At 38.7% G+C, this 22266-nt stretch overlaps 1 protein-coding gene across 10 annotated transcripts in view; it reads right to left on the bottom strand.

Moving 5' to 3' along the window:
* The window catches only part of DLG2 (discs large MAGUK scaffold protein 2), a 1224822-nt gene that overhangs the window by 129963 nt on the left and 1072593 nt on the right, over positions 1–22266 (bottom strand). For all 10 annotated transcript variants that reach the window (XM_047070845.1, XM_047070851.1, XM_047070843.1 and 7 more), the window contains one exon: positions 16078–16192. In XM_047070845.1, the coding sequence (XP_046926801.1) occupies positions 16078–16192 (115 nt within the window). The remainder of the gene's footprint in view (positions 1–16077; positions 16193–22266) is intronic.

Genomic DNA, 22266 nt, shown 5'->3' with positions numbered 1-22266 from the left:
TTTCATATGGGAATTGACACTGATGTACCTCCTCTTTCATGAAATATCTTTACAAGTCTTGTGACCATTTAAAAAGTGTGGTTTCTATCTTTTGCCTAATATATTGTGACAGTTCTTTAGATATTCTGATTATAATTCCTTTTCCAGAACTCTGTATTACAAACCTTTTCCTATGCTCTTACACTTTTATCCTATTCATGGTGTCTTTTGATGAACAGAAGTTTAGTGCATTCTGTGCCTGTATTATCCTTCCTATGGATCACTAGATTCACTGTGTTAATACTTTATTTTGTACTTTTGATTGTATGTTTATGAGAGAGATTGGACTATAAATTTCCTTTCTTATAGTGACCATGTTGTGTTTTGGTGTCAAGGTGATGTTAACATTGAAAAAGTTAGGAAGTGTTTTCCCTTTTCTAATCTCTGGAAGATTTTTTGTAAAATGCTGGGTTGAGTTATAAACATTATTCTTTTTTTTTTTTTTGTAGTTAACCCTACACAAGTATTTAATTAACCATTCTATAAGACATGCCAATAGACAAATGAAAATCAATATAGAAGCTATTATAAAAATAAAGAGGATGGGGGTAATACAGTGTTTGGGGGTTAATTTAAAATGAAAGGGTTTGAAAGGTAACAAAATTTGGCTAAAGTAGCTTTCATAATAAATCTGTTGCTTAGCTATTACTGAACACAAAAGATATGAAAGTAGTCAGATAATCCTGCAAGAGGAAGACAATGGGTCTCATCTCTTTATTTCAGAGTCCATTTATCTATCGTGGCAGTTACCACCTTCTAGTAGGTATTTAAGTATTTATCCTCCCTACTTTGACTAAGGATTTGATTGACTTTTTTTTTTCATTTTCAACTTTTCATCTTTAACACACTCCTTTGTTAATTATTATAATAAATTAATGTATAAATCTGGATATTTGTTTTTAGTTTTTATTCAAATTCTAGTTAGTTAACATACAGTAATATTGGTTTCAGGAGTAGAATTTAATGATTCATCACTTAAATATAACACCCAGTGCTCATCACAACAAGTGCCCTCCTCAATGCCCATTACCCGTTTAGCCCATCCCCTGCCTACATTCCCTCCAGCAGTTTGTTCTCTATAGTTAAGAGGCTCTTATGGTTTGCCTCCCTCTCTTTTTTTCCCCCCTTCCCTTATATTCATTTGTTTTGTTTCTCTAATTCCACACATGACTGAAATCATATGATGTTTGTCTTTCTCTGACTTTTCATTTAGCATAATACATTCCAGCTCCATCCATGTCATTGCAAATGACAAGATTTCATTCTTTTTGATGGTTGAGTAATATTCCATTGTATATATATACCATATCTTCTTTATGCATTCATCAGTCAATGGACATTTGGGTTCTTTCCAAAATTTGGCTATTGTTTATAACGCTGCTATAAACATTGGGATGCATGTACCCTTAAAATCAGTATTTTTAAACATTTTTTTTTTGAGAGAGTGTGAATGGGGGAGGGGCACAGGGGAAAACAGAGATAGGGAGAGAGAGGGATGGGGAGAGAGAGAATCTTAATCTCTTCTGTGCATGGAGCCTGATTAGGGGCTCAATCTCTTGAGTGTGAGATCATGACCTGAGCCGAAATCAAGAGTCAGACCCTTAAACAATGGAGCCACTCAGGTACCCCTAAACATTATTCTTTATAAAACCTTTTGAGTTGTATACTTATTATCCCCATTTTATAGAAGAATCTGAGTCTCAGGGGGAGAAGAAGTGAACTGCCAAAGTCAAGACACAAGCAATAAGTGGCGGAGCCAGGATTCAAATCTAAGTACCTTGGCTTTTTGCCTTCTCCATTATGCTGTGAATTCATGAAGGAATGGCTGAGTGAGCTGGTATTCTAGAGGAGTTAGTGTTTCATTCTATGGTAACAGTGCCTAATTAACTTCCTTCAGAGAGAAAATACACTGCTAAAGATGACCTCCCCCCAAATACAGCTTTTCTTTGGGAACCTTGCATATTTAGCCTTTTTAATTCCATTTTTTATCCCCCACATGTTCTCAGATCCCGGAGCAGAGTCTGGGTTCAGAATAATAATATTATTATTTTCATCTGTTTTTTCCAACTCACTTTAGCTGCATCCTTAAGGGCATATCTCAACCACTTTTTACCCCTGCCAGCATCCAATAATTTCCTGTAGTTAATAGTTACCTAAGAAAAACTTAAATTCTGGGCACCTAATTATCTCAGTTGGTTAAGCTTCCAACTCTTGATTTTGGCTCAGGTCGTGATCTCATGGTTCTTGAGTTCAAGCCCATGCCAGGCTTTGCACTGACAGTGTTGGATCTGCTTGGGATTCTCTCTCTCTCTCTCTCTCTCTCTCTCTCTCTGTCTCTCTGTCTCTTCCCTACTTCCACTCTCTCTCTCTCTCTCAAAATAAATAAACTTAAAAAAAAGAAAAAAAAGAAAACCTTAAATTCATGTCCTTTCCACCATACCATACTTGCTATAAGTTAATCAAGGGGACTTGCAATCCTCCCATTCTGTACACAGCAGCCTGCAGCAGGAAAACTCATGCCTCTTTTCTGTGAATGCTTGCTAGATGAAGGGTGTGACCCTATGGTTCAGAGTTGAGCCATCATAACTCCATGTTAAGGATCAACTCAGCAAATATTTCTAAGGTACTTGGTTATTATTGAAGGAGATGCATTATACATTAAATGATTATATTTTCTAAAGTAAAACTTAGAGGACTTTCTACAACAATTACAAGTACCAATATGAATGAGGGAGCATATATGAAGTCAAGTATATCCAAAAAAATGTGGTATTTCTAGAAACCCTGGGCATTAAGAACAGAGAATTTCTTCTCCTTCATCTTTGCTGTGTAACTTTGGCAGTAACAAATTATCTAACCTCAGTTTCATTCACTGTAAAATGGGGTTAATAATGACATTCCCTCACAGATATCATTAGATTTAAATTCTCGTCACCATCTCCTTGTCCTCAGCATACCTGAACCATTATATAATCAAGGACTCATAGGAAGATTGTAGAGTGTTGTGCAGGTGGGAGTAGTGTGGAACATCCATTTAAGAGGGAAGGGGCAGGAACAGGGAGTTTTAGGAAAAAAAGACAAATGTCATCATCTTATAAAGAACCAACAGTGGGGTTCATTCAACAAAAGCCTTTCAGAAAGTGCAGAAACTTCTCACTGACCTGGCTTCACAGAAGCCAGAAACATAGAGACACCTTCCTGATGACTCATTCAGAGCTCTCCTTAATAGAAAGAGGAAGATGAAACAGTGCAGAAGCCACTGGAACTGATTTGTGAGCTTTGTCTGGAGAGTTAAAACTACAAAGTTAATTTATATGACAATTTATATTTTTATGGTAGAGGTCACTAGTGCTATCAAATATCCTGATTATCGCAAAGTTCATTTCAGTTACCGTCATATTTTCTCGGTATTTTACCCCTTCAATCAGATTGAAAAACAAAACAAAACAAAAAAACAAACAGAAAACAAAAACAAAAACAAAACAGAAGTGTAGGATCCTGCATCTGAAAGGCCAAATCTGTATTTTTAGGAGAACTGAAGTGGGATGGCACATGAAGCAAGCAATCTGGCCTGAAATGATACAGCATAAAAATGTTTTAAAACATAATGGAAGATACTATAATTACAATGATACTTTTTTAAAGAGTCTATTTTTTAAAATGAAGAAAGAATGACATAAATGTAAATAAATAAAAGTACAATTTTAAAAAGTAATGAAAAATAATTTGATGATGGAAACTTCCTTCTTACCTTTTCATAAGCATCACTAAAAAACATCAGTTTATCAAAAAGCATGGGTTCGGGCTTCCTACTTATCGAGAAAATTATATGGAAGATAAAGAAAATAAATGAGGAAAAAGAAAATTTAAAAGATGGTATTCTTTCTCAAAAAAACCAAAAAAACAACAAAAAAAAACCAATCCAAAGGTCAAAAATGCACCCCAAGCATTTTAGAATCATTTAGAACCAAAAGATCCAGGATTAAGAATTAAACAATGTAGCCATCACGTTTGCCCTAATTTTTTCGGCTATGAGGTAGGATTCATATGGAGAGAGGAAATATGGAGATTCATCTAGTGAGGTTTTAAAACTATAAATTTTAAAACTTGGTATACTTTTCCTGATGCTCTGATTATGTTCTCATTTTTCTTTGGGTATTAAAATGTTCTTTCTCATATAAGCAGATGGCAATAATAAAGAGCAATAAACTAAAAATATATATTACAGTTTGTATGTGTTTATGGCTTTTAAAATTATTTTTTAAAGTTTATTTATTTATTTTGAGGGAAACAGAGACAGCATGAGTGGGGGAGGGACAGAGAGAGAGGGGGAGAGAGAGAATCGCAAGCAGGTTCTGGACTATCAGTGCAGAGTCAGACACAGGGCTCAAACTCATGAAACCAGGAGATCATGACCTGAACCAAAACGAAGAGTTGGATGTTTAACCAACTTAGACACCCAGGTGCCACTAAAATTCTTACTTGGTGAAATCAAGTTGTCAGTCCCATGTCATGTCCCTGATTTAAAAAAAATTTTTTTTAAACATTTATTCATTTTTGAGAGGCGGAGTGAGTGGGAGAGGGGCAGAGAGAGGGAGACACAGAATCTGAATCAGGCTCCAGGCTGTTAGCACAGAGCCCAACATGGGGCTCGAACTCACAGAAGATGAGATCGTGACCCGAGTTGAAGTCGGAAGCTTAACCTACTGAGCCACCCAGGTGCCCCTGATTTTTTAAAGTTTTTATTATTATTTTAATGTCCTTGGTCAGGGAAATCTATGTGTTACAGCCTTTGTGTTTAGAAAATGACACCTGGAAATGACACCGACACCTACAGCTCCAGTAATTTCCAGAATCCTCTGAGAGACTTTTGTACATTTTCTTAAAAATTTAGGCCTGAGGAACAAAGGAAGGGGGCAGAAACTTGCAGAACGGGAAGACTAAAACGCACCACTGGTGCTAAATAAATGTGAAATAATGACACTACTTAGCTTTTGAAAGATTTACTTCAGGGGAGAGAGATGACTCAAAGTAGGCTGTTGAAAGCTCAGAACAAGTGGGAATTTAAAGTTTCTCAGGCATTAAGAGGGCTGGCACATAGTGTTTCCACAGATCATAAAATCAGGCATTCAGATAATTTAGATAAAGCACTTTTTCAGATAAGAGACAAAACCTGAATTCTTGAAAATGTTCTTGATGCTGACTTCACATTTCTTCCACTTACTGCACTAGACTAAGAAAAACACACATGCTTTCAGTTTTGAGCTCAATGTCCTGAACCAGGTGTCAGCAGGACTGGCTTCATAGGTGGGGGAACTGGGCCGCAGCACAGGGTGCTGCACTTAGGATCATGCTCTGTTCTTACCACCTTGATATTCTTAATTTCAGAACAAGCTGCACATTTTCATTTTGCAGTGGGCCCTGCAAAGCGTGTAGTTGGTGGTGGGTGTCAGGCTGTGTGTATGTTCCCACCTCTCACGTGTGGGCCATGATGCCTGATAGGTATTGCAGTTGTGTTCCTTGATGTGCTATGCAGGCTGCAGAATTTGTCTTGGCACAAGAGGGGCAGAGACCTTGTTCACACAGTTGTGATGGCCACACCTCAGTGTGGACCTACTCAACTTAATCACAAATCCACACGCTCAAACTAGTGTACAGGATCTAAGGTGACTAGGTTATTCAACTGCCCGCTCAACATTTAATAATGCCTGAGTAGTTCTATAAAAATCAAGTGCAATGTGACATGGCAGTAAATGAAACACAAGGCAAACACTGGAAAAAGGTCCATGTGAGTTGCGTGTTTACACATCTTTAAAGAGAATGGATGAGGCAAAGGCCTGGTACTATATTACACTTGGAAAAAAGAGTAGATAGCTTAATATTCTGAGCCTCAGATTCCTTAGCTGAAAACCATTGGGAAACAATACCTACTTAACAGACATAGTGTATGCAATCAAATCAAATCTTATCAAATCAAATCAAATCAAATCAAACATATGAAGGTCTTTCAATAAAGTCACATGCTGATGTAGGTAGGGGCACAAGACAACACACACATTCTAGTCCCAGTTTGACCTCTTATGGGTAAGCTTTAAACCTAGCATCTCTTTTCTTGATGGGGATAAAGATAGCATCGATTTTATAGGGTTTTTCTGACAATTAAATAATCCACATAAGGTGTTTATCAAACTGCTTGGCTCACAATATGATGCAATTATAGTTTGTTATTTATTATGATTGTGATTGAGAATTTTAAAAGCATCTTTCCATGTTTGTTATTGTTACTGTTATTATTGATTTATAATAAACAGGAAAATGAATTTGAAGCCTAACCTATATTAAACATAGCATTTGTTTGGCTAAATGTTTTAAAAAAGACCCAACGTAGTCTGAGATGATTATCACTACTTAACAGGGCTGCTTACTCATATGCTCAAGAAGGCTGAAGACCTTTGTCAGGCAAGGAGCCATTTGCAAGCCACAAGGTAATCAAGTAAAATTTTAATTAAAGTTAAACTCTCACCAATCTTGTGACATGCATAATTCATTCATTGGATTGAGTCAGCAGTTACCATATGCCAGACTGTGCTGTAACCAAGAAAATCTCCACCTGAGAGGTGCTCCCATCTAGTCCAGTGGAGGAGACAGGGGGGTCAACAGGCAGGAAGAGGAGAGAGCATGAACGTTAGAAGAGAGAAGTTTACATTGTTCGAAGTAACAAAGAGGAGCAGGTGCTCATTCAACCAGCTATGAGTCGTTGATTGTTTTCCCAATACCTTGTTCTGTTAACCACCATCTTTAATTGCCACTCAAAAAGTTTATTCAATAAGTATTTAAAGAATTCCTATAATGTATTAGGCACTGAGACTGAAGAACAAATAGCTGAGTCTATTCCTTTGCTGCAAATCTAACCTCATGATTTGGGGTAAGTTTCCCTCAATTCTTTTCCCATGCCCTTACTTGTCACCTGTCTCTCCTGTGAGCATTCTGCATCCCACCTTTTAGTGTTCTGCTCTCTTTTGTACCTAAAGCTGTCTGGATTGTTGTAGGAGGTAGCAATTTTGGGTTAAAAAGATAGGTACCTCATCTAGAGATGAGGGGGCAGGGAGCAAAATTTAATTTGTTAGCATGACCTTAAGGACAGGAAAGATGCCCTATTAATCTTTTTATCCCCAGAGCACAGTACAGTATGGGGTGGATGGTTATGGCTCAAAAACAGGTTTTCTGGATGAATGAATGAGTGGGTGAGTGAATGAATTAGGGTGTACCATTAATAAAAATGATACCTGGATTCCATATCTTAGCATAGAGGTAGGGGAAAAACGTAATGGGCACTGGAGGGGCTGCCCATGTACCTTTGTCCTTCTTTCTATAGAAATCTAAAAATGAAAAATCTTTTAAAAATTCAGGGCCAGGCTGTGATCTCAAGGGAAGGAGAAAACTCCCCCAGATCCCCGGTGACTCCTCCTCCTTTCTATTTCTGGCATAAAATTAGCTATCTGAAGACAAAGCCTTTTATTCTACAATTAAGGATGCAATTAAAAATGCAAATGCCTGAAAGAGTGAGCATAATGCTAATGAGTCTCAAAGTATAAATGGAACATCAGATTCTATTCTGCTTCAAAGGAGGCACCAGCTTAGGAGGCAGGCTCTAAGCACTTAAAGGGGTTATAGGACCTCCACTTTACCTACCAGTCCCATATAGCAGGCTCTTTTATAGACTTGGTTTAACTTAATCCTACCAACAAGCCTGTGGACTAGGTGTTATGTGCATTTTATAAATGAAAATTTCATTTTAGCAACTGATAAACTTTGAAGTCTGGACCAGAAACCAGGTCCATCTGGAAGAAGTCAGTATAAGGTATAAACCAAACAGAAGGTCAATCAATCTGAACTTAACCTGTACCCCTATAGGGTCAAGTTCATCTTTACTGTATGGAAGTCCAAAAAGCATGGGCTTCAGTGAGAGATACACCTGGGTAAAGAATATGGCTTGGTCACAGACCATATTGCGTAAGTGGTTTTTTAAGCCACTTTGGCCTTCTACACTGTTACTCTTCTGTGCAATGGTGATAGTAATCATATCTGGCATAGCACTGTTGTAGGGCTTAAGTGAAGTCAGGAGTGAAATGCAGGCACATAAGCTCTGGCCCCCCAGTGGTACATGCAGGCCACCCAGACACTGCAATACCCTCTCCAGATCTCTTCTGGTTTCCCAAGTCTAGACTTTCTCCACACTTTCTGCTTCATCCTATTAAACTGTTTCAGATAATTGGTCATATCTTTTTCAGTAAGATTTTAATATAGATAAGAAATCTGAATCCAAGCAGCCTTGACTTTCTTTTCATGCTACAATGTATCATATTTCCAAATGAATAAATGATAATTTTGCTAAATAAGAATATATGAGTGAATGAGTGAGAAGTGATAAAAATGCCACTGTCAGCCAGCCTTGTGCTAGTAATGGGCAAGGGGTACATGCAGATGATTATAATATGTCCTCTGGGGATAGCTGTGGAGAGCATGCTGGGTCCAAGTTTGGAGGGAAAAAAGAGAAAAATTCAACTTATAGTAAAATCCACAGATTTCATGGCTTGGCCTTAAATAGCCTTGAGAAATCCATAGCCAGGTGAAGTTAGAAGCAGCTTTGCCCTGGAGTGCAGTCCCCTGACAGAGTACTGACCAGCAGTACAGGGGGGCTGGAAGTGGGGTTGAAGGGCATGCTACCGTTTTAAGAAAAAAACAAAGACCAGAGTCCCTTACTTATATGATGATATAGCTTTCTCCTCCCAACAAAACCAATCAGGTGAGAACATCCTTTCCCCCAGCATAAAAAAAAGCATCAGGATAAAGAATCCTGAATGGGATTTGTTTTCTTAAGACTGCCCTTGATACAACTTCCAACAGGAAAACTTATGGATGTTGAGAATGAGACACAGGATGAGGTTCACCCTGGGCCCTTTTCCTACCTTGTCCTCTCACTAAGAAGGTATTGGGTGTATGTGCTTGTCTAAATCTATTATTCAATTAGTCCCCAATTTAAAGGCAGTCACAGAATTCAGCAGGCAAATGAAGCAGCTTAAAAGGCCCTTTAGTGCCAGAGGTTTCCTGGAAATCCCAGTACTGGTATGTAATGCCTGTGTTCTCAGGACATGACCAGACTCCATTTACTTGGTGGCAGCCCAGCTGGTACTGAACTTCCGTAGGACTGGCTGTTCAAAGATCTTGACTTATATTCTAATTTTTTTCTGCCACATCTGTATAGGAAAGAGAGTCTAGGGATTAATTCATTCAACAAATATTTACTAAGGAAACTTCTTTATGCCAAGCCTTGTGGCATAAGGCACTAAGGGTATAATAAAATGAAGACATTAACTGGAATTTGCACATCCAGTATTGAGTGGTATTTCCATTTCAAGGACCTTTACCATGAGAAACTCAATAAAGATTAGACTAAATCGTATTTTAACAGATGAGTTTTAAATACCAGTGGTCTTCTGGGCAGACTTCACTGTAGGAAGCCTTTATAGGCATGCTGTAAAGATTTAAAGAAGATTATAAGCGCAAGGGAGATAACACATGAGGTGTTTGGAAGTAATGATCTGTGCACATTTGAATTGCCTACAAATATGGACTACAAGAATCCTGAGGGAAGGAGGTGTGTGTTCTTATTCATCTCTGTAACCTTAACATCCATCATAGACTGGTACACTGTAGGTAAGTATGTAAACTGTGTTTATTGAATGTAAGAATCAATGCACTGATGAATCAATGTATGAAAGCCTTATGTTAAACAATGGGGCAGGAGGGATAAAAAACAATGAAATCTTGCCATTTGCAATAATGTGGTTGGACCTAGAGTGTATTATGCTAAGCAGAATAAGTCAGTGAGAGAAAGACAAATACCATATGATTTCACTCATATGTGGAATTTAAGAAACAAAACAGATGAACATAGGGGAAGGGAAGCAAAAATAGGATAAAAATAGAGAGGGAGACAAACCACAAGCGACTCTTAAATACAGAGAGCAAACTGAGGGTTGCTGGCGGGATGGGCTAAATGGGCAACGGGCATTAAGGAGAGCACTTGTTGGGATGAGCACTGGGTGTTATAAGTAAGTGATGAATCCTTACATTCTATTCCTGAAATCATTATTACACAATATGTTAACTAATTTGGATTTAAATAAAAAAATACATAAACTGAAAACAACAACAACAATGGGGCAGGAGGCAGACCTAAGAGTATTTGTCATATTACAGCCTTTGAAGCAAAAGCTGTCTTAGGAAGCAGCAGAAGTTGAGCAGAGGGCTTGGAAGGGGTGAAGAATGCAGAAGAGAAGTTGAAGAATCATGGGGTTAGGGACACCGATGACAATCTATGAAGAAGTAGAGGGGCCAGTTGTAAGCACAGTGACACTTCTTATCTGTGGCTCCAGTTGAATATTTTGGATTCTGCTTCTAGGTAGACTCTTAACGGGGTGTAAGAGATGTCTGGTGAGTTGACAGAGCTGGGCATTCTGGAGCCTACAATCCTGGTCCTCCCATTCATCCTTCATGGGGTCTAGATATTTGAAAATGTAAAATGGCGCCAGGAAGTCTGTCCTTTCCTTGCTGAAGAAAAGCAAAGGGACAAGGTGTCTCATCCCTTTGCTGAGAAAACAGTAGTTTGTTCAGGACCAATTCTACCATCTCTCTGTCCTACAGGGGAAAGGTTGTCTTTATAATAAATGATAAATACCACCAATTAATTTCCCATATGAGAAGTATTTACATTCACTATTTTATTTAGTCCTTACAACCTCTTCATAGTATCCTATTATTATCCTCATTTCAAGCAGATAAAGAAACCAAGCCCACAAAGACTGACTTGTCCAAAATCACTGAGGTGGTAAGTGGCAGAACCAAGTTTCAAATTTTGTTTTTCTGGCAGAATCCAGCAACTGTGTCCTTAAACACTGCTCTATACTGCTTCACACACAGGACCTGAATGTTTATGCTTACATCCAATCTTGCTCTGTGATCTTGGGGCAATTATTCAACTTATTTGAGCCTCAGTTTTCTCATCTGTAAAATGCAGGAAACATTCCTTGACTCTTCTACATGTTGGCATAATATATGTGGAACATTACTAGCATGATGGTTGACCCGCAGGAGGTGCTCGATAAACGTTTTCCTTCACTTCCAACTCCTCATCCATCCAAAATGGCTGGAACACCAAGGGTCCGGGGGTCCCAGAGAGTTGCTAAAGGTCATGCAGTGAAGACGTGCTCTCCTGCCTGTGCAGTGTCCTCTGCCTGGAGTGCTCCTTCTTGTTTACTTCATTTGCAAACTGTACATCATAACCCATTAGTGAGTTATTACACCAAGTTAATGAGTTGTGACCTTCCTTTTTTCTTAAAAAAGGGAGACAAATAGAATGGAAAATAACAAAGTACACTTTACATAAAAAGTACAATATAATAAAAAAATGTTTTTCAGCTTCATGTGTGTTTGTATTTACTGGGTCATGATGAAGAATGTTTTTCTTACTTCGAGTAAAAAGACTTGAAGATTTGTAAGTTAACTCAAATAAGATCTTTTAAGAATCAATTCAGATATCTGTGGATTAGGAAACAATAAAGGTTCCAGGCCTTTCGAGGACAAATTTTTCACACCATGCTGCACTCTGATGATCTTCCTCTCATCTATTTCTCCCACTAGATGAGAGATTCTTGTGGAGAGGAAACATGACTTTTACTGCTGAGTCCTCAGTGTCCATTATAAGTCCTGGCACAAAATATATTCTCAAAAAAAGCTTGAATGCATAAATAAATCATAGCAACTGACTTTTAAACCCAAATTCACCACAGAGAGGTTATTCACCTGAACGCTCAAAATCGATACCTTTGATAAACAAATGAATGTGGGTTAGGCTTCTCTTTTACATCTCTCCTGTGACTTTTTACTCCCCATTGGTGGACTTAGCTGCTTTTCTTTCCTTCTCTTCCTGTTCTCCAAGTGCTGGGTGCGGTTGCTCTTGTTTATTAAAAGAAAGGATCTTTCCTTAGCTATTTGCACTTTTATGTGATTTTAATCCCCTACATCTCTGACCTTTCTTAGTAGCATCTGGATATAAAGGTCCCTGTTAGTCCCTGGATATACAGGTCCCTGTAGTAGTAGAAAAACCTTGTTCTCTGTCATGGATGCTTTCACCAGCATCCATGGTAGGTAAGAAAGAGGGCACATATTTTAGAGGCAGGGAGAGCTAAATCTGCCCACAGGGAGACCTGCGAAACACATGCAACAAAATCTGGATTCCAGTGGCTCAGGAGCCCAAGTGCATCTCATCTGAAGAAGTCATAATGTACTTGTGGAGCATTTTGAAGCATATTTTATTCGATTTTTTTTTTACATTTTATTTACTTTTAAGGTTCTACAGCTATATGTTTCACAATGCAGGAAATGCACAATACAAATAGCCCAGTAAATCAAATATATCCAAATCATTCACATAGAACATTTACAGCGTTATCATAAGCAGCAATCAACTCCATTTGTACAGCACTACCGAAGCACTTCAGGCACCTTACACAAAAGATTCAAAGAAGGAAAATAATTACAAGTAGATTGGAAAATAGAGAGGCTTGGCTCAAGTTTAAAACACGGCCTGGCTCAGATGTGCTAGTTCCCCCGCCCTCCTTTCGACACTTTCAGGCAAACAAATTGCTATCACCTGGGAGGATTATTTCCAGTAAGGGAATGAGGCCAGCTTGTGCACTATCCTGAGAAGACGCAGCCTCTCGGACACACCCACGGCTGGGCTACGTTTGGTAGTGTGAGTGTGTGAGTGTGTGTGTGTGTGTGTGTGTGTGTGTGTGTGTATGTGTCTGTGTATATAGGGAAGAGGAGGTGACTTCCAAGGGGAAGGGTGGTTTTGTGGTGCAGACAAATATCCTACGAGTCAGCTAAATTGTTTATTACAGAACAAAGGCTGCTAGCTTTCTGGTTTAGGTTTTGGCCTCATGGAAAAATACCAATAAAACTAAAGAAATCCCGTATGTTCTGTAGCGCCATTTCTCCTGTGTAAAAACTCCAAAGAGGGGGGCGCCTGGGTGGCGCAGTCGGTTAAGCGTCCGACTTCAGCCAGGTCACGATCTCGCGGTCCGGGAGTTCGAGCCCCGCGTTGGGCTCTGGGCTGATGGCTCAGAGCCTGGAGCCTGTTTCTGACTCTGTGTCTCCCTCTCTCTCTGCCCCTCCCCCGTTCATGCTCTGTCTCTCTCTGTCCCAAAAATAAATAAACGTTGAAAAAAAAAATTAAAAAAAAAAAAAAAAAACAAAAAACTCCAAAGAGGTTTGTGTTGGAGTTTCACCTCTCGGCTAACCTATTCCTTAATCTAAGAGTCTGGTGCTGTGTTGCCAGAAGCAGTTCGGGAATCATAGCTCAAGTGCATTCGACAACTGATACCAGAGAAGCTAGGCCCCTGGGAGGTGGAGTGAGAAGGGAGGTAGAAGATCCAACTATGCCGCTAAAGAGCTGTGGCAGATCTCTTCCCTTCTCGGGCCTCAGTTTCCTCTTCTGCAAATTAAACAGTGGACTTGATGATAACTAAGATTCCTTCCAGCCCTAGACTTACTTAAAGCTAAGCAGAATAATATTCCAAGCTGTCATTCTCAGATTAAAGAGACATGCTCATCTTCTGGTATTTATATAATTAGAGAAATCCTGCTACTAATGTATTTTGAGAGAGCAACTAGTTGACTTTCTAAAATAAGTACAACCAACTGGCACTGGCCCTATTCAAGCACTCTAGATAAAGCAAGCATCGCTATGAAAATCCCATAGCCAAATTTGGTGCAACCCACCCCCCTCAAAAAAAAAAAAAAAGGTACAAAGGTACAAAGTTGCTGGATCATTTTTAGTAAGAATTCCCTTTAAGTCTTGCTAGTTCATTCCATTTGGTTGCCTTTTTGTTGCTGTTATTGGGGTGGGGGTGTCAGTTTTATTACATCACATGAGAACAAGGCCAGGGGGGTCTTGTAAGTTCATTCCTTCTGATTTTACTCTATGGCCCCTATCTCTTCCAATTTTATGCCTCCAAGAGTCATTCAGACGCTAAGGTCAGCCCTCTTGGTACTGAATAAGTATTAATAATTATACCTTTGGAAACCAAAAACCATATTTGTACAGTAGAGAGATCATTTGGAGAATTTCCCATGAAGTGTCAGCTATTTTTGAGCGTCATTTAAGAGAGGTTCCTCCTTTCAATACGACTTCCACCTATTAGAATGTTAACAAGATAACATTCCTTATTACCTTAAGTCTTCATCTCTTTTGTATGCCATACTTTTATTTATCATTTTAGAGCATAAAAGTTTGGGTCAGATTAATACTATTTCAAATAGGTCTATTAGTTTTATATTATATCACTATATCACTTCATTTAATTTTCCTAATCTTCCACAATTCAAAAGACTAAACTATTACCAATATATTTTCAGCAAAGTTCTTCTGGTACATTAACATTTTTATGCATTCTATTTTTTAACAAGGTACCAATAATATGGTAATTTTTCCTTCCAGTGTGATTCTATATAACCATTTCATTTGCATTAACTGATTTATTTCTATCCTATTAACTCAATTGGCTTTTCCCAACATGCTACCCAAGACTAAAACATTTCAAGATTTAAAAATATTTTGTATTATAAGGACCAGCAATATAAAGCAAATAAGGAGAAAAGAAAGTCACTTCCCAGCACATCTGTGACTTTACTACAAGACATGTTCCAGGGTGATTCTTAATAGTTCCTGTCGCAGATTACACTTCACATAATCTTGTGAAATTCAGTTAGTCAAATTTGGAACATTAACTGCCTGTGTTTTGTTTCATCATGTTTTTATTTTAAATCTCAGGGCTTCTGAAGTATTGGAACTCCCTGGAATGAGGAGGGACTTTACGCTTGTCCCAGTGGCCAGCAAATCAAGGCCGTTGAGAACCTGCCACCTTTTGGAATCCTGCTCCTTTCTTGGCCCTGCAGTGCCTACCTGATATACTTAAAGGATAACCTCATAGCCAAAGTGGAATCAAGAGAACAAGTCAATTCACGTACATAATTTAGTATCCATAATACACACTTCATGCTAGGAAAAGACAGTGAAATTTCAGGTGAGGAGGATATGACCTTGAATGGGAGTCAGACCAGATTGTGGGGCTGAGTAGGGTGAGGAGAATGCAGTGAAGATGGGCACATAGATTCATTCTAACAACTTATTAGATATCACTTCCCCCCTTTGGTTGTTAATACTTAACATTATTTTAAAAAGAACAGTCAGCACTAATGAAGTATGTTTTGGAAGGAACATAGGGGGCCTGCACTAAGAAGTACATGTGATAGTTCAGTGATGGTGGATCTTTCTCAAGAATTAACTACAGCGATGAAAGACTGGAAGGCATTTCAAGTTCAATTAGTCATTTTTTATCTGGTAAATTAATGAGTTTTGTCAGGGCATGGAACAACTTTTGTAGCTGAGAAACGACTACTCACAAGATACCACGGAAGAAAATCTTTCCACCGAAACTTGTTGGAAGAAGCATATAAATCTTTAACAGAGTGCTTTTGATTTCCAATCAATACACCAAAGTTCATACAATATATATCAAGCTGGTCAAAAGGTGATACAAGAATTTTTCTTCCTATACAGATGGTAAGAAAATGTTCAAGGCTTTGGTCCATATATTCAATTTAAGATTAAGATTATCAGGAATGAAAATGTTTCTTCTCATTATTCTTACTGCAACCTGTGCTAAGAACTTGACCGTAGACCATAACATTCTCAAAGAATAACATGTTAAAAGCAAGGCTTTTAACTAATTTGACATAATAACATTTCAAAAATTTCTTCAAAGTGGTTAAACTTAAGGTCTCACAGTGGTGTATTGATGAGCATGGGTTAATAAGAACATGTGTTCCGTTCCTACAAGGTGTTGTCTTTATCTCCCCAAGCTGGATTGCACGCAAAGTGCAGATCACAGTAAGAAATGCTCCGTTGCCTACCTGACATAGAGGGAGCGTTTCTGATTGGTTCGCAGGGACCCGGACCCGGAACTCATGCTGTGGTTCATCATCTGCTCTCGTAGGTCATGGATTTTGGCCTCAAATCGAGCGTAATCTGGGAATGGAAACAAAGATGGTAGATTTGGTCCTGTGCCTTCAGAAAAGTAGATATGGTGCACAGCCAAGGCAGCTACTTGCCCCTGATATTGGTCCTTTGCCAAGCATCAGGGAGATGCACAACTCAAAGCAGTGAATACAGAGGGATCACTTGTTTAGTATTATTTATTTGCAGACATTTACACGAAGAAAAGGATAAATCAGTGACTTCCCAAAATGTAACTAGAAAACATACTGCCACCAAATTCCCAACATGTGAAAGTCCTGGGGGAGGAGGTATGTGCGGTTATAAATGGGCAACACAGGGCATTCTTGTGGTGATGAAATGTGCTGTCTTGACTGTGGTAATGGATACAGGTAACTGCACATGTGAAACAATGACATACAACTAACTACACTCACATATATTCACATGAATGAGTAGAAATAAAACTGGGAAAAGCAGAATTAGATTGATGGATTACATCATTGTCAATGTCCTGTTTATGATAATGTGCTATAGTTTTACAAAATGTTGCCATTGGGCAAAACTATGAGTAAAAGGTGTATGGATCTTCCTGTATTATTTCTTACAATTGCATGTAACTCAATAATTATCTTAAAATAAAAACTTTACTTTAAAAAAGAGGGCACCCCCCCCACCACCAAAACCCAAACCAAACAAACAAAAAAACAAGATCCACAAATAAAACAAGGATTCAAGGAATTATCAATGTTATTGGGAGGGGAGGTTGAGTCTACAGTTAACTTTCAGCTTGATAGACCAGAGAATCAAGTGTTTGGTGATGAGTTGTGTAAAAAATTGCCTTTTAATTTGACTAAGTTTTTTTCTGCTATAGGTCGCTAGAAACTGATCATTTGGGGCATACCTCAATTTTGCCCTATAATCTTAATAGAAAAAGTCCATATATCAAACTTCATCAATTCTAAGATACATAATATAGTTAAATCAGTTTCTAGGAGACTGACATTAGAAATCGGGGTAGAGGACAGTCTTGTTTTAAATATATTTTAGAAACTTTCAAACATATGGGTCTAAAAAAAATCAAGAAAATATAGTTACATATCATACTATTTCTTCGTATGAAAAATATTTTTCCCATATGTCAGTCCAATAAAAATAAAGATAGCACAAATAGGTTTTAAGATACTTATTAACACAATCAGCATGTAAAAAGTAAAAGCTTTTTAAGTTTTGATATTCCTGATCACAATTTGTTCTAGTATCTCCTTGGCACACAGTATCTTGCTTTAGTGAAATCCAGTAGGTGAAAAGGCCAATTTACTCATGAGATAAATGTGAAAATGCTAGTTCAAATTATAAATGGTTCTTTAAATTAGAAAGAAATTCATCATAAAGTATTTCCTTAGTACATTTCAAAAAACAATTTGATTTTCAATTTAATTTATTCATAACTTTTCATAAAAACAAGAATGACTAAATGAACATAGTAAAAGATGATCTACTTACAGTGTTTCAACTTCTTTATAATAAAAGTTCCACAAAATTAAATTTAAATTCAATTTACTGACTATTGGTTATTATGGGGTGGGATTTCACAAAAGAAAAGACTTGACCTTGGTTTCCAATGATAAATAGATAACTGGATAATGACCTGTGAATGTTAAATATTTTTAAAGTTTAGTACTCCAAAGATAAAACCATAAAAGTTGACTGGAAATTTCTGGTGCTTAAGCAAAGTCTTGTGTTATCTAGATTTGGAAGGCTTCCTCTTCAAAACTTAGCTTTAAATGATTAAATCCTAAATGATTAAATAAGCAGAACCCATACTTAACCTAAAATCTATTGATCATAATTTATGATATTTATTTCATTCCTTTTTGACAGAGAGAGAAAACATGCATTTATAACCGTTGCTATGACACTGTATGCAGATTGAAATCATTTGGGGTGAGTCACGTTTTCTTGCCATTGTAAGAGTTGATTAGTATTTATTGCCATCACATGGCAGATGCTGTGCTTAGTACTTCATGGGCATTATTTCTTCCTTAAATCGAAAAATGAAGTTCATGAATGTTGTAAAAATGTGGAGTATACAGAAAAATAATAAAAACTGAGAGGACATCTGGCTCTTCTTCCCTCCCCACCTTCTTTCTTCCCTCTCACTGCTGTCCTTCACTACAGCTTATTCTGGAGATACGTATTATGTCCTGGACTTGCACAGGCATTTATCAGCTTATTTCAATATATACACACACATATCCCCACATACATATGAGATCATAAATATATATTATGCTAATGCCTTTTTCTCCCTTTTTAACTGTGTAACTTGGATCTTTTCCTGGCTTCTCCCAAATACACAAATATACATATATTTTTAAAGTTTATTTTTATTTATTTATTTTGAGAGAGAAAGTGAGGGAGAGGGAGAAAGTGCGGGGGAGGGGCAGAGAGAGAGAGGGAGAGAGAAAATCCCAAGCAAGCTCCATACTGTCAGCGCGGAGCCCGATGTGGGGCCGGATCTCATGAACCGTGAGATCATGACCTGGACGCCTAATCCACTGAGCCACCCAGGCACCCCTAAATATATTTCTTAATACACCTAATTGCATCACATGATTAAGATTGTAATTTATTTAACAGTTGCTACATCATAAGATAGTTAGGCCCATCCAGCTTTTTGCTGTTATAAACAGGATCTCAGTCTAACGTGAGCACATTTATGGCAGGTTAATAGAGCGCTGTAGTGCAAGTACTGGTCAAAGCTTTGCACAGACATCAGATAGCCCGCATTAGCATTTCTCAGAGAAGAATGTAATGTGGCCTGGGACACCAAGCAGGATTTTTTAGCGTCCTGTGATCATGCTCCACACCATCACTTTGTAAATATCAGGCATCGCCCCCAAGAACCACTAAATTCCCCATCTGCTCCCAGGACTCCCTCCCCACAACTTTTATGACTTCACTCCTGTGATAAAATCCTAAAATCCCACCTCTGCTCCCCCACTTAAGCATCTTAATTGAGTGCCAGTCCCTGACCCCATTTGGCCACGTTGCTACTTTCTTGTACTTACCACACCAATTTGCAGTTATTTATGCAGTTGCCCATCTTCCCCATTAGACTCAGCTCTCTGAGAACAGAAGCCACAACTCACTCCCCGTGGAGTTCCCTGTTCCTAACACAGTGTCCAGTATGCATGAGGTATTTAATAACAGGGGTTCAATAAACATTTTCTGAGCGAACCATGAACGAGGACATGAGCAGAATCATTAAATGAGTTCAGTTATAGAATGCCTACAGGTACTGAAATTGCCTCTTTTCAATTTTAAGGTTTTTTAATGAAGAAAGACAACATGCTTCTCCTGTGGGACTTCTTTTTTCAAGGCTAAATAGTCTATCTAATTTCAAGGCTTTATTTCTGTCTAATGACTGCCACTCCCAAATCCCACTAATGTTTTCGTTGTCCAGGAACCTCTGTGCTCTTCCCATCTCAGGCATGTCACATGTTGGAAATACCTCCCTGATACTTAACCTATATCTGATCAGCACTTTGGAAGTCTCTTCTGGATGCCACACTTTATATGTCACAACAGGCTACTTGCTTTCATAGTAAACTGTGTTCTCCTTATTGTATGGCTCATTAGATCCCCTAAATGTTTTCTGCCTTGCTTATGAAATGTTTGTTTTACACCATATTCTATAGTGTTTGTACTCCCTGCTGTGGATGGGAAAGTGCTGTGCTGTACTATATTGAATTTGTCTTAATTGGAATACATCCTGCCCCCAACTTTTTCACTTTGACAGTTGTGTTAATCACAAATCCTATGTTCCAAAGTGCTTACCCATCTCTTCGCGCCTTTCTATTTTCATTTTATTATTATTTTTTCAAGTAGGTTCCACACCCAATGTGAGGCTTGAACTCATTCATGACCCTGAGATCAAGAGTTGTATACTCCAACAACTTGGCCAGCCAGGTGCCCCTTTTCTCTCCTTTTTAGAAAATAAAACTTGTGGCACCTGGGTGGCTCAGTTGGTTAAGTGTCTCTTTTTTTTTTTTTTAACGTTTTATTTATTTTTGAGACAGGGAGAGACAGAGCATGAACAGGGGAGGGTCAGAGAAAGGGAGACACAGAATCTGAAACAGGCTCCAGGCTCTGAGCTCTCACCACATAGCCCGATGCGGGGCTCGAACTCACTGACCGCAAGATCATGACCTGAGCCGAAGTCGGCCGCTTAACCTACTGAGCCACCCAGGAGCCCCTAAGTGTCTGACTTTTGATTTTGGCTCAGATCATGATCTCGCGGTTTGTGCCCTGCATCAGGCTCTGCGCTGACAGTGTGGAGCCTGGTTGGGATTCTCTCTCCCTCCTCTCTGCCCCTCTCCTGCTTGCACGTTCTCTCTCAGTAAATAAATAAACATTAAAAAAAGGGGCTCCTGAGTGGCTCAGTTGGTTAAGCGTCCGACTTGAACTCAGGTCATGATCTCACAGTTAATGAGTTCGAGCCCCATGTCGGGCTCTGTGCTGACAACTGAGAGCCTGGAGCCTGCTTCAGATTCTGTGTCTCGTTCTCTCTCCCCCCGCCCCCCCCCGACCCCCCTCATGCTCTGTCTCTCTCTCTCTCTCTCTCTCCCACCAAAAATAAATAAAAACAAAAAAATTAAAAACATTAAAAAAATAAAAAAATTAAAAAAAAAGAAAATGTAAATGCAAGTAATTTCACTAGAGCAGAAGCAATAAGATCTGGATTTATAAATATGTATGTGTGTGTGAGAGACAGACAGACATAGAAGAGGAGTGATGTCTCCAGCTTCTCAAAGATGAGTGAGCTTATGGTTAGAAGTGCTCTAGAAATAAACAAGAAAGCAGGTACGTAAACTCTATGTTTTATAATAGTACTGAAAATCTCACTTTTCAACAAAACAGAAATCTAACACTACCACACCATTTAATCTTAATCTTTATATCATCTAAAGGGGAATTCATGTTTCCTGAGCACCTGCAATGGGCTAGCATCTGTGCTGCAGAATGCAAATATTCTATTATTTCTCCCAACAAAGCTCTGAGGTAGGTATACCGTTTTAGAGATGAGGCAACAGGTTCAGGGAGGTAAACTAACTTCGCCAAAGTCACTGAGTCAACCTTGCATCTCTGTGAGTCCAATTTGTTTCCATTGTATCGTAACATCTATTATAACACCATAATTCTCCTTTAGAACCTAAGGCATCCTCATTTCTCTACTTTCTCTCACTTGACATCTTGCTCTCCTTCTTCTCATATACTGTACTGATTATGTGCATGCTGAACTTCTTTATTGCAGTACAAATGCCTTAGAGGGTGGGGATGCTTCACCCATCTCTCATCCCCAAACCTCAGGGCCTATTATTCCTTCTTTCCTAGACTCAGGACTGTGCCAGATGTTTGGCATATAGTTTTTTTTAAATTATTTTTAATGTTTTTGTATTTATTTGTGTGGTGTGTGTGTGTGTGTGTGTGTGTGTGTGTGTGAGTGAGAGAGAGAGACAGAGAGACAGAGAGAGAGAGAGAGAAAGCATGAGCAGGAGAGGGTTAGAGAGGGAGACACAGAATCCGAAGCAGACTCCAGCCTCTGAGCTGTCAGCACAGAGCCTGAGGTGGGGCTCGATCCCACAAACTGTGATGTGAGATCATGACCTGAATGCCAAGAGTCAGGCACTTAAATGACTGAGCCATCCAGGCGCATCAACGAGTTATCTATTTTGTGCTTCTTGGGTTTGTGTGTGTGTGTGTGTGTGTGTGTAACAAGAAGCAAACCACTGAAAACCAACTTCGAGGCAAATGTTTTAGAGGAGTTTCAAGAAACATTACTTCCAGTTAGTTCTTTCTCTCCATTACGTATGATGAACCAATTAAAAAAAAAAATCCCCTTTGGTGGGCATCTAAATCCACTTGTTCCTGACTAGACACATTCACACTGGGACTGTGTCCCTTGCTTTCACTTGGTTGGACATGATGGGTGATAACAGTAAACAAGGTACAAAATGTGGTTATACAGACAGGGTCAGAATCCTGGCTCTGCCACTTACTAGTTGTGTACCACTGTGAAAGTTATTAACCTTTCTGGGCTC

The sequence above is a fragment of the Lynx rufus genome, unplaced genomic scaffold, assembly GCF_022079265.1.
Source record: "Lynx rufus isolate CCGP_SWC_20201006 ecotype Redwood Valley unplaced genomic scaffold, mLynRuf1.p SCAF_9, whole genome shotgun sequence".
In the NCBI taxonomy this organism is placed as follows: Eukaryota; Metazoa; Chordata; class Mammalia; order Carnivora; family Felidae; genus Lynx; species Lynx rufus.
This window is presented reverse-complemented; position numbering and strand designations above follow the sequence as displayed.